Source organism: Bufo bufo, chromosome 4, assembly GCF_905171765.1.
Source record: "Bufo bufo chromosome 4, aBufBuf1.1, whole genome shotgun sequence".
Taxonomy (NCBI): domain Eukaryota; kingdom Metazoa; phylum Chordata; class Amphibia; order Anura; family Bufonidae; genus Bufo; species Bufo bufo.
Genome location: NC_053392.1, coordinates 148,526,250 through 148,540,278, shown reverse-complemented (window position 1 = coordinate 148,540,278; position 14,029 = coordinate 148,526,250). Strand labels below are relative to the sequence as shown.

The window sequence follows — 14,029 nt, the reverse complement described above, 5'->3', positions numbered from 1 at the left end:
CTGTAGAGGTGACCAGTCTTACAAAGGACTAATTTGACAATATGGCACTTGTGTTCAGGAGAAGCATTCGGTGTCTGAGTACACCAAAGCATCGTTTTGCGCACCTATGTAGTTTTCCACATCCCAAGGTGGAAGAGTGGATTAGCAGCCTGTTAAAATAATGTAGCAGAAGTGTTTGCCTGGGAACACCCTTACTGTTTGAAAGATATTGCTTAAGGTAAGGAATTAAACCCCACATCTAGAATCTAAGGTACAAGTTAGTTAGCAAAGTGCAGAGTAAGAAAGATTACTGCAATACACCTTTGATTACCTGTGCAGCTGTGAGAACTGTAACATCTGAGGAAACTGTCCATTGCAAGTAAGAACTGTTCTGAACTGTTTGCATTTGAATTCTTCAGTAAAGAAACTGTTCTGCTGCATAACTGCCTCCTCATCATTGCATGAAAACAGGGACTCTGCCTCACACCGTAAAACCATCAACACCAACGGCACTTCGTCCTCCATCATACAGAAAGACACCAAGAACCAAAGTGTGCCTGGAAGGGAAGAACTGGTGCACCCTTCCCGTCACTGCACGTTGGCCCAGGGAAATTCAAAACTGTAAGGACGACAACTACTACACCCATCCGGCCACCCACACTCCTGCGGCCCAAACGCTGCACATGTACTTCACCGAGATGCCAGCAAAGTCAATTAAGTTTTCTTGGAATGGCTGCCAGCAACATACAAAGTTCCCATTCACCCTTCCCCCGCGAAGCTGTGCGGGTTTGCTGTCCACAATATCTGAAAAATTTGCTTTGCCAGCATCTCATTGAACTGCAGGGGTTTTGCTAGGGTCTGAAAAGATCTGGACCCAAGCCCCAATGCATATGTGCCAAAATCTCGATCCAACCAACCCTTGCAAATAACATTAAATACGTATTAGGATGGACAATAGAGTCATATATACTTCACTAGTACTGCTTTTTTTATTGCATGTTTATTACAGGTTGTCCTGGACCTTTGGACTTTGGTTGTCCTTTGTGTTTAACCCCTTAAGGACCCTGCCATTTTTTTGCAAATCTGACATGTATAAGCAAGATATTGCTGCATTTGTGGGAGGGGAGGCCGATTACAAGGCTATTCATACGTACCTGTGGGCCCAGGCTGGCTGATTACTGGGCTATTTATAGGCACCTGTGGGCCCAGGCTGACGCCGATTCAGCTGATTTCACCCACCCACCCACACCATCTTACAGTCACTTCACATTAGGGTGGCCCCCTTTAGGCTGCCCTACCACAGCAGTTATGGCATAACTCTACTGCTTGTTGTAGATGGGGTTAGATAGGTTAGGTTCACCTTTCTGATAGCCGATCCGACCACAAGTGTCACTTTAAAACGCTTTTACTTATCCAGGCCATTCTGAGATTGTTTTCTCGTCACGTATTGTACTTCATGACAGTGGTAAAATTGAGTTAAAAAAATAAAATTTTTATTTATAAATTTACCAAAAATTGGGAAAAATTAGCAAATTTCCAAATTTCAATTTCTCTACTTTTATAATAGATAGTAATACCTCCAAAAATAGTTATTACTTTACATTCCCCATATGTCTACTTCACGTTTGGATCATTTTGTGAATGCCATTTTATTTTTTGGGGACGTTAGAAGGCTTTGAAGTTTGGAAGAAAATCTTAACATTTTTGAGAAAATTTCTAAAACCCACTTTTTCAGGACTAGTTCAGGTCTGAAGTCCCTTTGTGAGGCTAACATAATAGAAACCACCCAAATTAGAAACTACACCCCTCAAGGTATTCAAAACTGATTTTACAAACTTTGTTAACCCTTTAAGTGTTCCACAAGAATTAATGGAAAATAAAGATGACATTTCAGAATTTCCATTTGAATAATTTTTTTCCACTTACAAAGCAAGGGTTAACAGCCAAACAAAACTCAATATTTATGGCCCTGATTCTGTAGTTTACAGAAACACCCCATATGTGGTCGTAAACTGCTGTACGGGCACACGGCATTGCGCAGGAGGAAAGGAATGCCATTCGGTTTTTGGAAGGCAGATTTTGCTGGACTGTTTTTTTGACACCATGTCTCATTTGAAGCCCCCCTGATGCACCCCTAGAGTGGAAACTCCCAAAAAGTGACCCCATCTTAGAAACTACTCCCCTCAAGGTATACAAAACTGATTTTACAAACTTTGTTAACCCTTTAGGTGTTCCACAAGAATTAATGGAATATAAAGATGAAATTTCAGAATTTCACTTTTTTGGCAGATTTTCCATTTTAATCAATTTTTTCCAGTTACAAAGCAAGGGTTAACAGCCAAACAAAACTCAATATTTTTGGCTCTGATTCTGTAGTTTACAGAAACACCCCATATGTGGTCGTAAATAGCTGTACGAGCACACGGCAGGGCGCAGAAGGAAAGGAATGCCATACGGTTTTTGGAAGGCAGATTTTGCTGGACTGGTTTTTTGACACCATGTCCTATTTGAAGCCCCCCTGATGCACCCCTACAGTAAAAACTCCAAAAAAGTGACCCCATTTTGGAAACTACGGGATAAGGTGGCAGTTTTGTTGGTACTATTTTAGGGTACATATGATTTTTGGTTGCTCTATATTACAGTTTTTGTGAGGCAAGGTAACCGTTTTTACCGTTTTTATTTTTTGTTATTTACAACATTCAACTGACAGGTTAGATCATGTGGTATTTTTATAGAGCAGGTTGTCATGGACGTGACAATACCAAATATTGTTTTAGTTTTACATAACAAAGCATTTTTGAAAAAAAAAATTTTTTTTGTGTCTCCACATTCTAAAAGCTGTAGTTTTATTTATTTTTTGGGCGACTGTCTTGCGTAGGGGCTCATTTTTTTCGGGATGAGATGACGGTTTGATTGGCACTATGTTGGGGTGTGTATGACTTTTTGATCGCTTGCTATTACACTTTTTGTGATGTAAGGTGACAAAAAATTGCTTTATTTACACCGTTATTTTTTTTTTTACGATATTCACCTGAGGGGTTAGGTCATGTGATATTTTTATAGAGCAGGTTATTATGGACGCAGTAATCCCTAATATGTCTACTTTTTATTTATTTATGTAAGTTTTACACAATGATTTCATTTTTGAAACAATAAGGCCTCTTTCACACGGGCATTGTGGGAAAAGGTCCGGGTGCGTTACGGGAATACCCGTTGTAATGCGTTTTGCGCTCGCGTGAGAAAAATCGCGCATGTTTGGTACCCAAACACGAACTTCTTCACAGAAGTTCGGGCTTGGGATCGAAGTTCTGTAGATTGTATTATTTTCCCTTATAACATGGTTATAAGGGAAAATAATAGCATTCTGAATACAGAATGCTTAGTAGGTGATCAATTGAGGGTTAAAAAAATAATAATAATTAACTCACCTTCTCCTCTTGTTCGCGTAGTTCATGGTCTCTTCTTTACTTCTTTAATGATGAGCTGTGGGCTAAAGGACCTTTGGTGACGTCAGATCACATGCTCCAATCACATGGTCCATCACCGTGGTGGTCCTGGACCATGTGATTGGAGCATGTGATCTGACGTCACCACAGGTCCTAGCCGGTAGTTCATCATTAAAGAAGTAAAGAAGAGACCGGGAACTACGCGAACAAGAGGAGAAGGTGAGTTGATTTTTTTATTTTTTTTCACCCTCAATTGATCACCTACTAAGCATTCTGTATTCAGAATGCTATTATTTTCCCTTATAACCATGTTATAAGGGAAAATAATACAGTGAATAGACTGTCACCTAGCAACCATGCGTGAAAATCGCACCGCATCCGCACTTGCTTGCGGATGCTTGCGATTTTCACGCAACCCCATTCACTTCTATGGGGCCTGCGTTGCGTGAAAAACGCAGAATATAGAACATACTGCGATTTTCACGCAATGCACAAGTGATGCGTGAAAATCACCGCTCATGTGAACAGCCCCATAGAAATGAATGGGTCGGTATTCAGTGTGGGTGCAATGCGTTCACCTCACGCATCCGCGCGGAATACTCGCCCGTGTGAAAGGGGCCTAAAAAAAGTTTTAGTGTCTCCATAGTCTGAGAGCAATAGTTTTTTCAGTTTTTGGGTGATTATCTTAGGTAGGGTACCATTTTTGAGGGATGAGATGACGGTTTGATTGGCACTATTTTGGGGTGCGTATGACTTTTTGATCGCTTGCTTTTATACTTTTTGTGATGTAAGGTGACAAAAAATGGCTTTTTTTACACAGTTTTCCATTTAATTTTTTTTTACGGGGTTTACCTGAGGGGTAAGATCATGTGATATTTTTATAGAGCCGGTCGTTACGGACGTGGCAATACCTAATATGAATACTTTTTTATTTACTTAAGTTTTACACAATAACAGCATTTTTAAAACAAAAATAACCAATGTTTTAGTGTCTCCATATTCCATAGTTTTTTTTATTTTTTGGGTGATTGTCTTAGGTAGGGGCTCATTTTTTGCAGGATGAGGTGACGGTTAGATTGGTACTATTTTGGTGGGCATACGCCTTTTTGATCGCTTGGTGTTGTACTTTTAGTGATGTAAGGTGACATCTGAGGGGTTAGGTCATGTGATATGTTTATATAGCCGGTTGATACGGACGTGACAATACCTAATATGTCTACTTTTTATTTGGGGAAAATTACGTTTTTTTGTTTTTTTTTACTTGAAACGTAAAAAAAAAATTTGGGCGGGGAACCTTGATTTTTTAAACTTTTTTTTACTTTATTTTTTTGTCCTACTTTGGGACTTCAACTTTTGGGGGTCTGATCACCTTTACAATGCATAGGCTGTATGAGTAAAACAGTGTGTATTACTCATACAGCTTCCTGCCTGTGAGATCCAGGGGGCTGGATCTCACAGGCTCTCCACCGGAAGGCAGCCCCGATGCCTAAGGAAGGTATCGGGCTGCATTCCATGCCATCGGGTCCCTGTCACAGCAGCACGGGGACCCGATGGCAGTGCCGATCCTTGCCCGACATCGCACATGCCGCGGTCAGTGCTGACCGCGGCACATAACGGGTTAATGCGCCGGCATCAGTGATTTCACCAATGCCGGCGCATGCAGCAGGGGTCCGGCTATCAGTGACAGCCGGACCCCTGCCGCTAATCGGGCGGGCGCAGCTCCTGCACCCGCCCGATCCCCATGAAGTACATGTACGTCATGGGTCTTTAAGTCCCACAAAGAAATTGCATACATGTACGTCATGGGTCCTTAAGGGGTTAATTGAATAAAAATAGCGTTGGACTGGGGTGCCGAGGGTCGACTAGTATAATACATTCTGGGGGCCCACTATACAGCTACATGCAAATATCACCCTAAAACTCAAACACATTTTTTTAGTAGTAGGCCACTGCCTAGCTTGTGCCTTACGCTGTTCTGTCCCGGAGACCCTGTCAGTATCCTGCCCGCCTTGCCTCTTAGCCATGTGAGCCAGGAATACATGCTCACACAGGGGAAGGAAGCAGCAAGATACAGCAAGATAATTGATTATGAGGACAACCCAGATTGACTTCGAGAAGGGAAAGAAGATACTGGATGACCTCTTCTTTGCCAAATACCTCAGGCATCTATAATTATACTGAGTAGCTCGTTAAAAAAAGTTGCCCAGATTTTTATGGATTCAGATACTAGTTGAGATGTTTTATATTGTTATCTGTATGTTGTACAGTCAGTGAGCTGTGCCATATGCCACTTGTGTAGGAGATGGGGGGGCTAGGGGCCCGTCATGGCTAAGGGTCCACTGGGGGATTCTGGAAACCTACAAAGCAAACTAATAACCCTGTCTCAATGATAACATACATATAAAGTATAAAACATACAGTATATTTCATTATACATTATTCATACATTATATTTCGCTAGACCCTTATTATAGATAGTTGTGATGGTTTGAGGTGTTTATTGACTTCACTGGGGGATTCACCTGCTCCCCTGTGGGCCAGTCCAAGTCTGAGTAAAATGGTTAAAGAGTACTGTTGTTTGGTAGTTTTATTTTACAACTGCTTCATTACAGTGTTACTAATGAGGTTGTCTGATTGACATTTATCCATTGTGGTTCCAGTGGTGCTGGGAAGAGCCAGATGTCATCAGAAGAGGACCATCTAATTGTGATGGTTCACTCCTGGGACCACTGAAGATTGTATTTTTAGGGTAGGATGGGAAAGGTTAAGAAATACTACAATGGAGAGTATGGTTGAACTGGGCAGTAGTGAATACAACACCAAGGTAGCCCTGGTTAAAACCTATTAAAATGGATGCAAGATTTACCTTTATTGGATCAACTGCTGAGTAATAAGCCCAGGTCAGACAATTTTCATCTCTATTGGGTCCAGACCTTTTCGGGATTTTCCATATGTACGTTGTAATATTTCCTGTATGAAATATACATACCGTAATTTGATGATATCACACACAATAGTAATTACATACAGTATCTATATGTATTTTCTTTAAAGTGGTCGTCCAGCCACTCAAATTGTTTAAACCACCTAGAATGATTAGGGCCACTAGCATGAATATTGTGGGGCCCTACAGTTATTCCCAAAAATATGGTGCCTTCCCTGGGCCAGCATGCACAGGTTCCTGTTGTTTTGTTTTTTTCTAGTGGCTTGTGCAGGTCTAATTGAGCCATCTTATTAGTTAACATAGTCCAGTGGTGGGAATTTCACCTATACATGAAGCTGGTGCCCATTTAAAGTGACTTGAAGACTGAAAGCATGGTCCAACCCTCTCTCCCCTTTTTGTCACAGTTACACATTAGTGGGTGTTTAGGCACCATATTAGAGGGTGGACAAAGTCTGGAATATTGATTTTAATATACTATTGGTTATTTATATTATAATTATACATTTAATTATACTTAAATGTATTTAATTGTATTATTTATTGTATGCAACCCCTTAATAAATACTTCTGCCATTTTATTCCATTGGTAACTGTTGTAAATAATTTATTCAGGTAAGTGTGTTTTAATGGCACTTGCCTTAAATAATACAAGATGTGATATTTGTCCTGCTGATCCCTCGCCACTCCCATTGTTGAAATGCTTTCTATGTGGGTTCCATGCCATTCGCTGTACTTCCTGGTCCTTCTCGACTGGAGCCAATCCATGGCTGTAGCAGGTCACTGCTGTAGCCAATAATTGGCTGCAGTGACACATGTCCATGTCAAGAGGGAGCAAGAAGTACAGAGACTGGCATAAATAAGACCTAGAATGCATCAGAACGGGAGTGGGGATCATTTATTTTATTATTCACACCATTCTGAGCAGTATTTCCTGTGGGTGAAAGACCACTTAGACCATTTAGTGTAAAAAGTAAACTTACCAGGTTCTGTTGCCTTCACGTCAATATTTTCCAGTTTAACGCCATGTGCATAGATTGAATATGGTCTACTTGCCTTGTTTTTAAATATAATCTTAATTTTATCACCAACGTGTGCTAATATTAGTGGACCTGTCAAATAAAAGATCAATTTATAGACTTTTCTTCTGGAACTTGACTAATTGCTTAAATAATATAGTATGGTATATAATAGTTATACAGTGTGTTGCAGGCAGTTGACAGTTATACAGTGATCCCTCAAGATACAATGGCCTCAGGATATAATATTTTCAACATACAATGGTCTTTTCTGACCCATCATAAGTTGAAACTAGACTCAACATACAATGTCTCAGACCCAGATCCAACCAATCAAGGCCGGTTCTCTGGTAAAATAGCTGTATTAGTTGGCAGTTAGCAGCTATTCCTGACTGCTATATGTAAGGACTTGTTTTATCTGACTTAGTTATCTGCTTATTTTTCTTAAATCTTCATTTTCTCTTATCTTGGATGACATTTTGGGGCTTTGGAACTCAAGTTACTCAAGTTACAATGGTTTCAACATACAATGGTCGTCCTGGAACCAATTAATATTGTAACTTGAGAGACCACTGCATACCAATCTGAGGTCAGATTTACTAATCCTGTCTGATATCTAGACAGTGTACATTTAGACCTGGCAATATAAGGATGTGCCAGAATTATCACAGTGACTCATGCTGTATGATATAGGTGGTGCCTTTTGCTAGATACATTATACCACCTAGTGATTGGTTTAGTTTGTGTCAAAAATGCTGGCGCATGTTTAAGCATTTTTAAGCCACACCCATTCCTTTTAAACCAATACCCCTTGTCTATTGAGGCATGGCAAGTGTCTAAAACATATAATTAACTGAGTGCAAAGCATGTACACCAGGTTTTAGCTAAAATTAGACCAGAATTCAGACACATTTAATGTGAGGAGTTTACCCAGCCAAAGTTCTGTGCAAGGCTGTGCTGGGAGGGTTGCTATGCCCACCAGTTAAGCCAATCAGGTTCCTGGCTGAACGTCCAATCCCAGAGCAAGATTAGCTATTTAACCCCTTCCCGACACATGACGTACTATTACGTCATGGAAGCCACTGTGTCCGCAATTTGGCGTAATAGTACGTCATTGTGATCGGGCGGGCACCGGAGCAGTGCATGCGCGATCACTGCAGGGGCCCGGCAGTCCCTTGTAGCTGGGCCCCTGCTGTATCCGCTGGCATCGCTGTAAAAGACGATGCTGGTGGATTAACCCCTTCTATGCCGCAGTCCGCGCTGACCGCGACATAGAAGGGGTTTGTGTCGGGTGAGGGAGTGCATCGAGTCCCTGCGCTGCTGTGGCGGGGACTCTATGTGTCAGAAGGCAGCCCGATGACGTGCAGAGGGACCTGCCTTCTATGGGTGCTGAGGAGATCCAGCCTCAGGCTGGGTCTCCTAGGCAACCTGTTAGTGTACTACTCACTGTAGTACACAAACAGGCAATGCATTACAATACAGATGTATTGTAATGCATTGCAGAGGGGATCAGACCCACAAAAGTGAACATCAGAAATAAAGTAAAGAAAAAAAGTGAAAAAAAGTGTTTTTAATAAAATAATAAAGTAATAAAATTAATAAAGTAAAAAAATAAAAAAAATGCCCCTTACTGCTTATTTTATAATAAAAAAACAGAGAAAAAAACAAAACACACATATTATGTATCGCCGCGTCTGTAATGACCGGCTCTATAAATATATCACATGATCCACCCTGTCCGATAAACACCATAAAAAAAACGTTTTGTAAAAAAAAAGCAATTTTTGTCACCTTACATCACAAAAAGTGCAACACCAAGCGATCGAAAAGGCGTATGTCCCACAAAATGGTATCAATAAAACTGTCACCTCATCCCGCAAAAAATGAGCCCCTTTCTAAGACAATCGCGCGCAAAAAAAAATATAGCTCTTAGAACATGGAGACACTAAAACATCATTTTTTTGTTTCAAAACTACTATTATTGTGCTAAAGTGAAATACATAAAAAAATATATACATATTAGGTATCGCCACATCCGTAACAACCAGCTCTATAAAAAGATCACATGACCTAACCCCTCAGGTGAACATCGTAAAAAAAAAAAATTGCAACAGCAACTGATCAAAAAGGCGTATTCCCCCCCAAAATAGTACCAATTGGTTTGTCACCTCATCCCGCAAAAAATTAGACCCTACTTAAGACAATCGGTCAAAAAATAAGAAAAGCTATCACTCTCAGACAATGGAGATACTAAAACATGATTATTTTTTGCTTCAAAACTGCTATTATTGTGCTAAAGTGAAATAAATAAAAAAAGTGTACATATTAGGTACGTGTAAAAAAAAAGCCATTTTTGTCACCTTACATCACAAAGATTGCAACACCAAGCGATCAAAAAGGCATATACCCCCCAAAATAGTACCAATCAAACCGTCACCTCATCCCGCAAAAAATGAGTCCTTACCTAAGACAATTGGTCAAAAAATATAAAAGCTATGGCTCTCAGAATATGGATACACCAAAATGCTATTATTGTGTAAAACTTAAATAAATAAGAAAAAGTAGACATATTAGGTATTGCCATGTCCGTAACGATCTGCTCTATAAAAAAAATCACATGAACTAATCCCTCAGGTAAACGCTGTAAAAATAAATAAATAAAAACACTGCGCCAAAACAACCAATTTTTTGGTCACCTTGCCCCATAAAGTATAACAATGGATGATTAAAAAATCATATGTACCCAAAAATGGTACCAATAAAAACGTCAACTCTTCCTGCAAAAAATAAGCCCCTGCACAAGACGATCGGCAGAAAAATAAAAAAATAGGGCGTTCAGAAAATGGAGATACAAAAACCTAATTTTTGTTTTCAAAAATGCTTTATTATGTAAAACTGAAACAAACATCATAGAAAGTAGACATATTTGATATAATTGCGTCCGTAACAACCTGCTCTATAAAAATAGCGCATGATCTCACCTGTCAGATGAATGTTGTTGGTTACCTTGCCTCACAAAAAAAACGTAATATAGAGCAATTAAAAATCATATGTACCCCAAAATAGTACCAATCAAACTGGCACCTTATCCCGTAGTTTCCAAAATGTAGTCACTTTTTTGAGTTTCTACTGTAAGGGTGCATGAGGGGGGCTTCAAATGGGACATGGCATCTAAAAACCAGTATGGCTAAATCTGCCTTCCAAAAACCATATGACGTTCCTTTCTTACTGCGCCCTGCCATGTGGCCATACAGCAGTTTACGACCACATGTGGGGTGTTTCTGTAAACCGCAGAATCAGGGTAATAAATATTGAGTTTTGTTTGGCTGTTAACCCTTGCTTTGCTACTGGGAAAAAATGGATTAAAATGTAAAATCTGGCAAAAAAGTGAATTTCTGAAATGTCATCTCCATTTTCTATTAATTCTTGTGGAACACCTAAAGGGTTAACAAAGTTAGTAAAATCAGTTTAGAATACCTTGAGCAGTGTAGTTTCTAAAATGGGGTCATTTTTGGGTGGTTTCTATTATGCAGAGAAATAGAAATTAGAAAATATGGGAATTTTTCAAAATTTTTGGTAAATTTTTGATTTTTTTACAAATAAAGGTGAAATATATTGACTCAAATTTATGACTATTATGAAGTACAATGTGTCACGAGAAAACAATCTCATAATGGCTTGGATAAGTAAAAGTGTTCCAAAGCTATTACCACATAAAGTGACACATGTCAGATTTGCAAAAAATGGCCTGGGCAGAAGAGCAAAAACTGGCCCGGGGTTAAAGGGGTTGTCCCATGAAAAATATTCTACAGTTTTCAAACCAGCACCTGGATCTGAATACTTTTGTAATTGCATGTAATTAAAACTTTAACATAGCCACTGAGTTATTTAATAAAATGTATCTGTATAGCGCCACCTGGTGTTTGTTTCTTTCTTATTTCTTTGTCCTGCTCACTGAGCTCTGTGTAAATCTAGCAATGGATGGGGAGATCTCTGGACCCATGTGAGGTACAGGGCTGGTTCTAGCTTTGTTAGAAATACATTATCATGTATTATATGATGTCTGATTTTCATATTTATTTTTTTTTAAACATTAGATGTTTATTGTATTTTGTAATAATTTTTGATAAGTAACAAGGAAGTTACAGATAGTACAATAATACATAGTTCAGAGTTAATCATGTAAACATCGTAACAAGAACATAACAATGTAACAGATCTCTAGATCATTAATGACCGGTGTATAACCATGGTTTATACATCAATGTTTGTCAGAGTGTGGTAATGGAAACAATGTTAGCCAGGGTCCCCAGTGCCTCATGAAGGAGGACAAATTGTTTTCACGATAAGCAATGAGCCTTTCATAAACACAGTGTGTAGAAATCATGTCGGTGACATTTTCTATGGATGGGATTAGGATAGATTTCCAATTTCTAGCTAGCAGGAGTTTGGCGGACAATAATATATGGCATATCATCTTTCGGTAAGAATGTGGGAACTTATCTATCCCAAAGGAGAGTAAAGTTAATTCTGGCGTTAACTTAATTTTTAATGTTGTCACTGAAAGAAGGAGACTTTCTATGTTCAACCAGAAGGAGTTAAGGGCAGGACAGCTCCAGAATATATGGAGTAGATTGCCCGGGACTCTGCCACATCTCCAACATTTGTTGGATGTGTTCGGAAAAAACTGATTTAATCTGGTCGGGGTAAAATACCATCTAGTCAACAATTTATGATATTCCTCAAGAAGATTTGAGCAAGCCGTAGATTTGAGAGAATGTTTTATCGCTATTTGCCATTCTGAGTCCGAATAGGTCTGCCGGAGATCTCGTTCCCAATTAAGTATGTGCGGTTTTTTTGTGAAAGATAAATCTCCCAAAATACTTCTATATATCTTTCTAGTAGGTATTTTCAGATCACCATCTGGCAGGTAGAGAAAGGTATATAAGGATAGAGGGATGGAAACCTTTCTTGAAGATAAGCTTTTCAATGCCTGGGAGATACGGAGATAATCAAATTGTTTATTTCCAGGGATATCATAAATGGTTTGTAGAGAGGGAAAGGATCTCATCCCACCTTCATCGTAGAAGTCTTCAAGGATACCCATCCCTTTACTTTTCCATACTGTCGTAGACAGGTCCGGTATAATATATTCTAATACTTCTAGAGGTAGTGGAATCTCTTTTCTAGCCTCAATATGCTGTGTTTTCTGAAGTACTGATAACCAAGTTTGGGTTGAGGCTTTCAGAGGAAGGGCTAGAGGTAAAGGGCGCTTTGGGTCAATAGCGTGAGTTAAGAGAAGAGCTTCAAGGGACTTGCCCGAATTAAGGTCTCTTTCTATACCAGACCATCCCAGGCCATGTTCCCTTCTACACCAGTGCCTTAACTGTTTAAAGAGAATCGTTTCATAATATGCTTGGAGATTTGGTACTCCTAGGCCCCCATTTTCTTTATGTGAGTATAGGATAGAGGCAGCTACTCTGTGACTACTATTCCCCCAAATATATAAAAGCATTTGCCTTCTAAATTTCTGTAGCAATGTGTATGGGATAGGAAGCGCTAAAGTGCGGAAATAATATAAAAGTTTCGGAAGCACCATCATTTTATAAATCATTATACGACCTAGCCATGATAGCTCTATTTTTGAATATTTATCAAGTTCCGACTGGAGAGACTTTAGCAGGACGTCATAGTTACATGACAGAAGCTTTGAAAGTGGGAAACATAACTGAACTCCTAGGTAGGTCACCGAGGATGCAGCCCATTGGAATGGGAATTCTCCTCTAAGCACCTCTTTTAGTGATGGTGGTATCTTAATGGCTAAAATCTGAGACTTGTTTTCATTTATTTTATAATAAGAGACTTCTCCAAACGCTCGGATAATGCTCATAGCTGTTCTTAGGGACGTTAGAGGATCTGAGAGGGTCAAAATCACGTCATCCGCAAAGAGACCTATTTTATGTTGTCTATGACCAGTCGAGATTCCCCTAACACCCCCTGACATTCTAATAATTTCTCCGAAAGGTTCCATCACTAGCAGAAACAAGAAGGGTGAGAGAGGACATCCCTGCCGTGTCCCATTAGTGATTTGGAATGGCTTAGACAGGGTCCCGTTTACTAAGACTCGGGCTGAGGGCTGGGAATAAAGAGCTTGGATAGCACTTAAGATAGGGCCTCTAAAACCAAATTTACTTAATACTGTAAATGCAAAGTCCCAATGAATTCGGTCAAACGCCTTCTCTGCGTCCAGGGTAAGGAGCAGAGAAGCCGTTTGAAGATCCGCTGCTCTCTGCATTATCCCCAAAATGCGTCTAGTGCCATCAGAGGCTTGTCTTCCTTTCGTAAATCCTACCTGGTCACTATGAATTATCAGCGGAAGAACCTGTAGGAGCCTGTGAGAAATGATCTTGGCATATAATTTAACATCGCTGTTAAGTAATGATATAGGACGAAAATTAGCAGGGGAATCTGCTGGTTTACCTGGTTTTGGGATGGTGACTATAGTAGCTTGAAGCATATCTGCTGGAAATTGTTGGCCGTTCAGGACAGCATTAAACATGTCTACTAAATGGGGGAGCAGCGTTGGGGCATGGATTTGGTAATACTCATTTGAAAACCCATCAGGTCCTGGGGCTTTATTTGGT

General features: G+C 39.7%; 1 protein-coding gene across 1 annotated transcript in view; it reads right to left on the bottom strand.

The window, feature by feature from the left end:
* Positions 1 to 14,029, bottom strand: part of LOC120997766 (ceruloplasmin) — a 96,705-nt gene that overhangs the window by 7,522 nt on the left and 75,154 nt on the right. Inside the window, exons 15-16 of the mRNA XM_040428032.1 lie at positions 7,350 to 7,478; positions 6,292 to 6,395 (exon numbers count right to left, since the gene is read on the bottom strand). Coding sequence (XP_040283966.1) covers positions 6,292 to 6,395; positions 7,350 to 7,478 — 233 coding nt within the window. The remainder of the gene's footprint in view (positions 1 to 6,291; positions 6,396 to 7,349; positions 7,479 to 14,029) is intronic.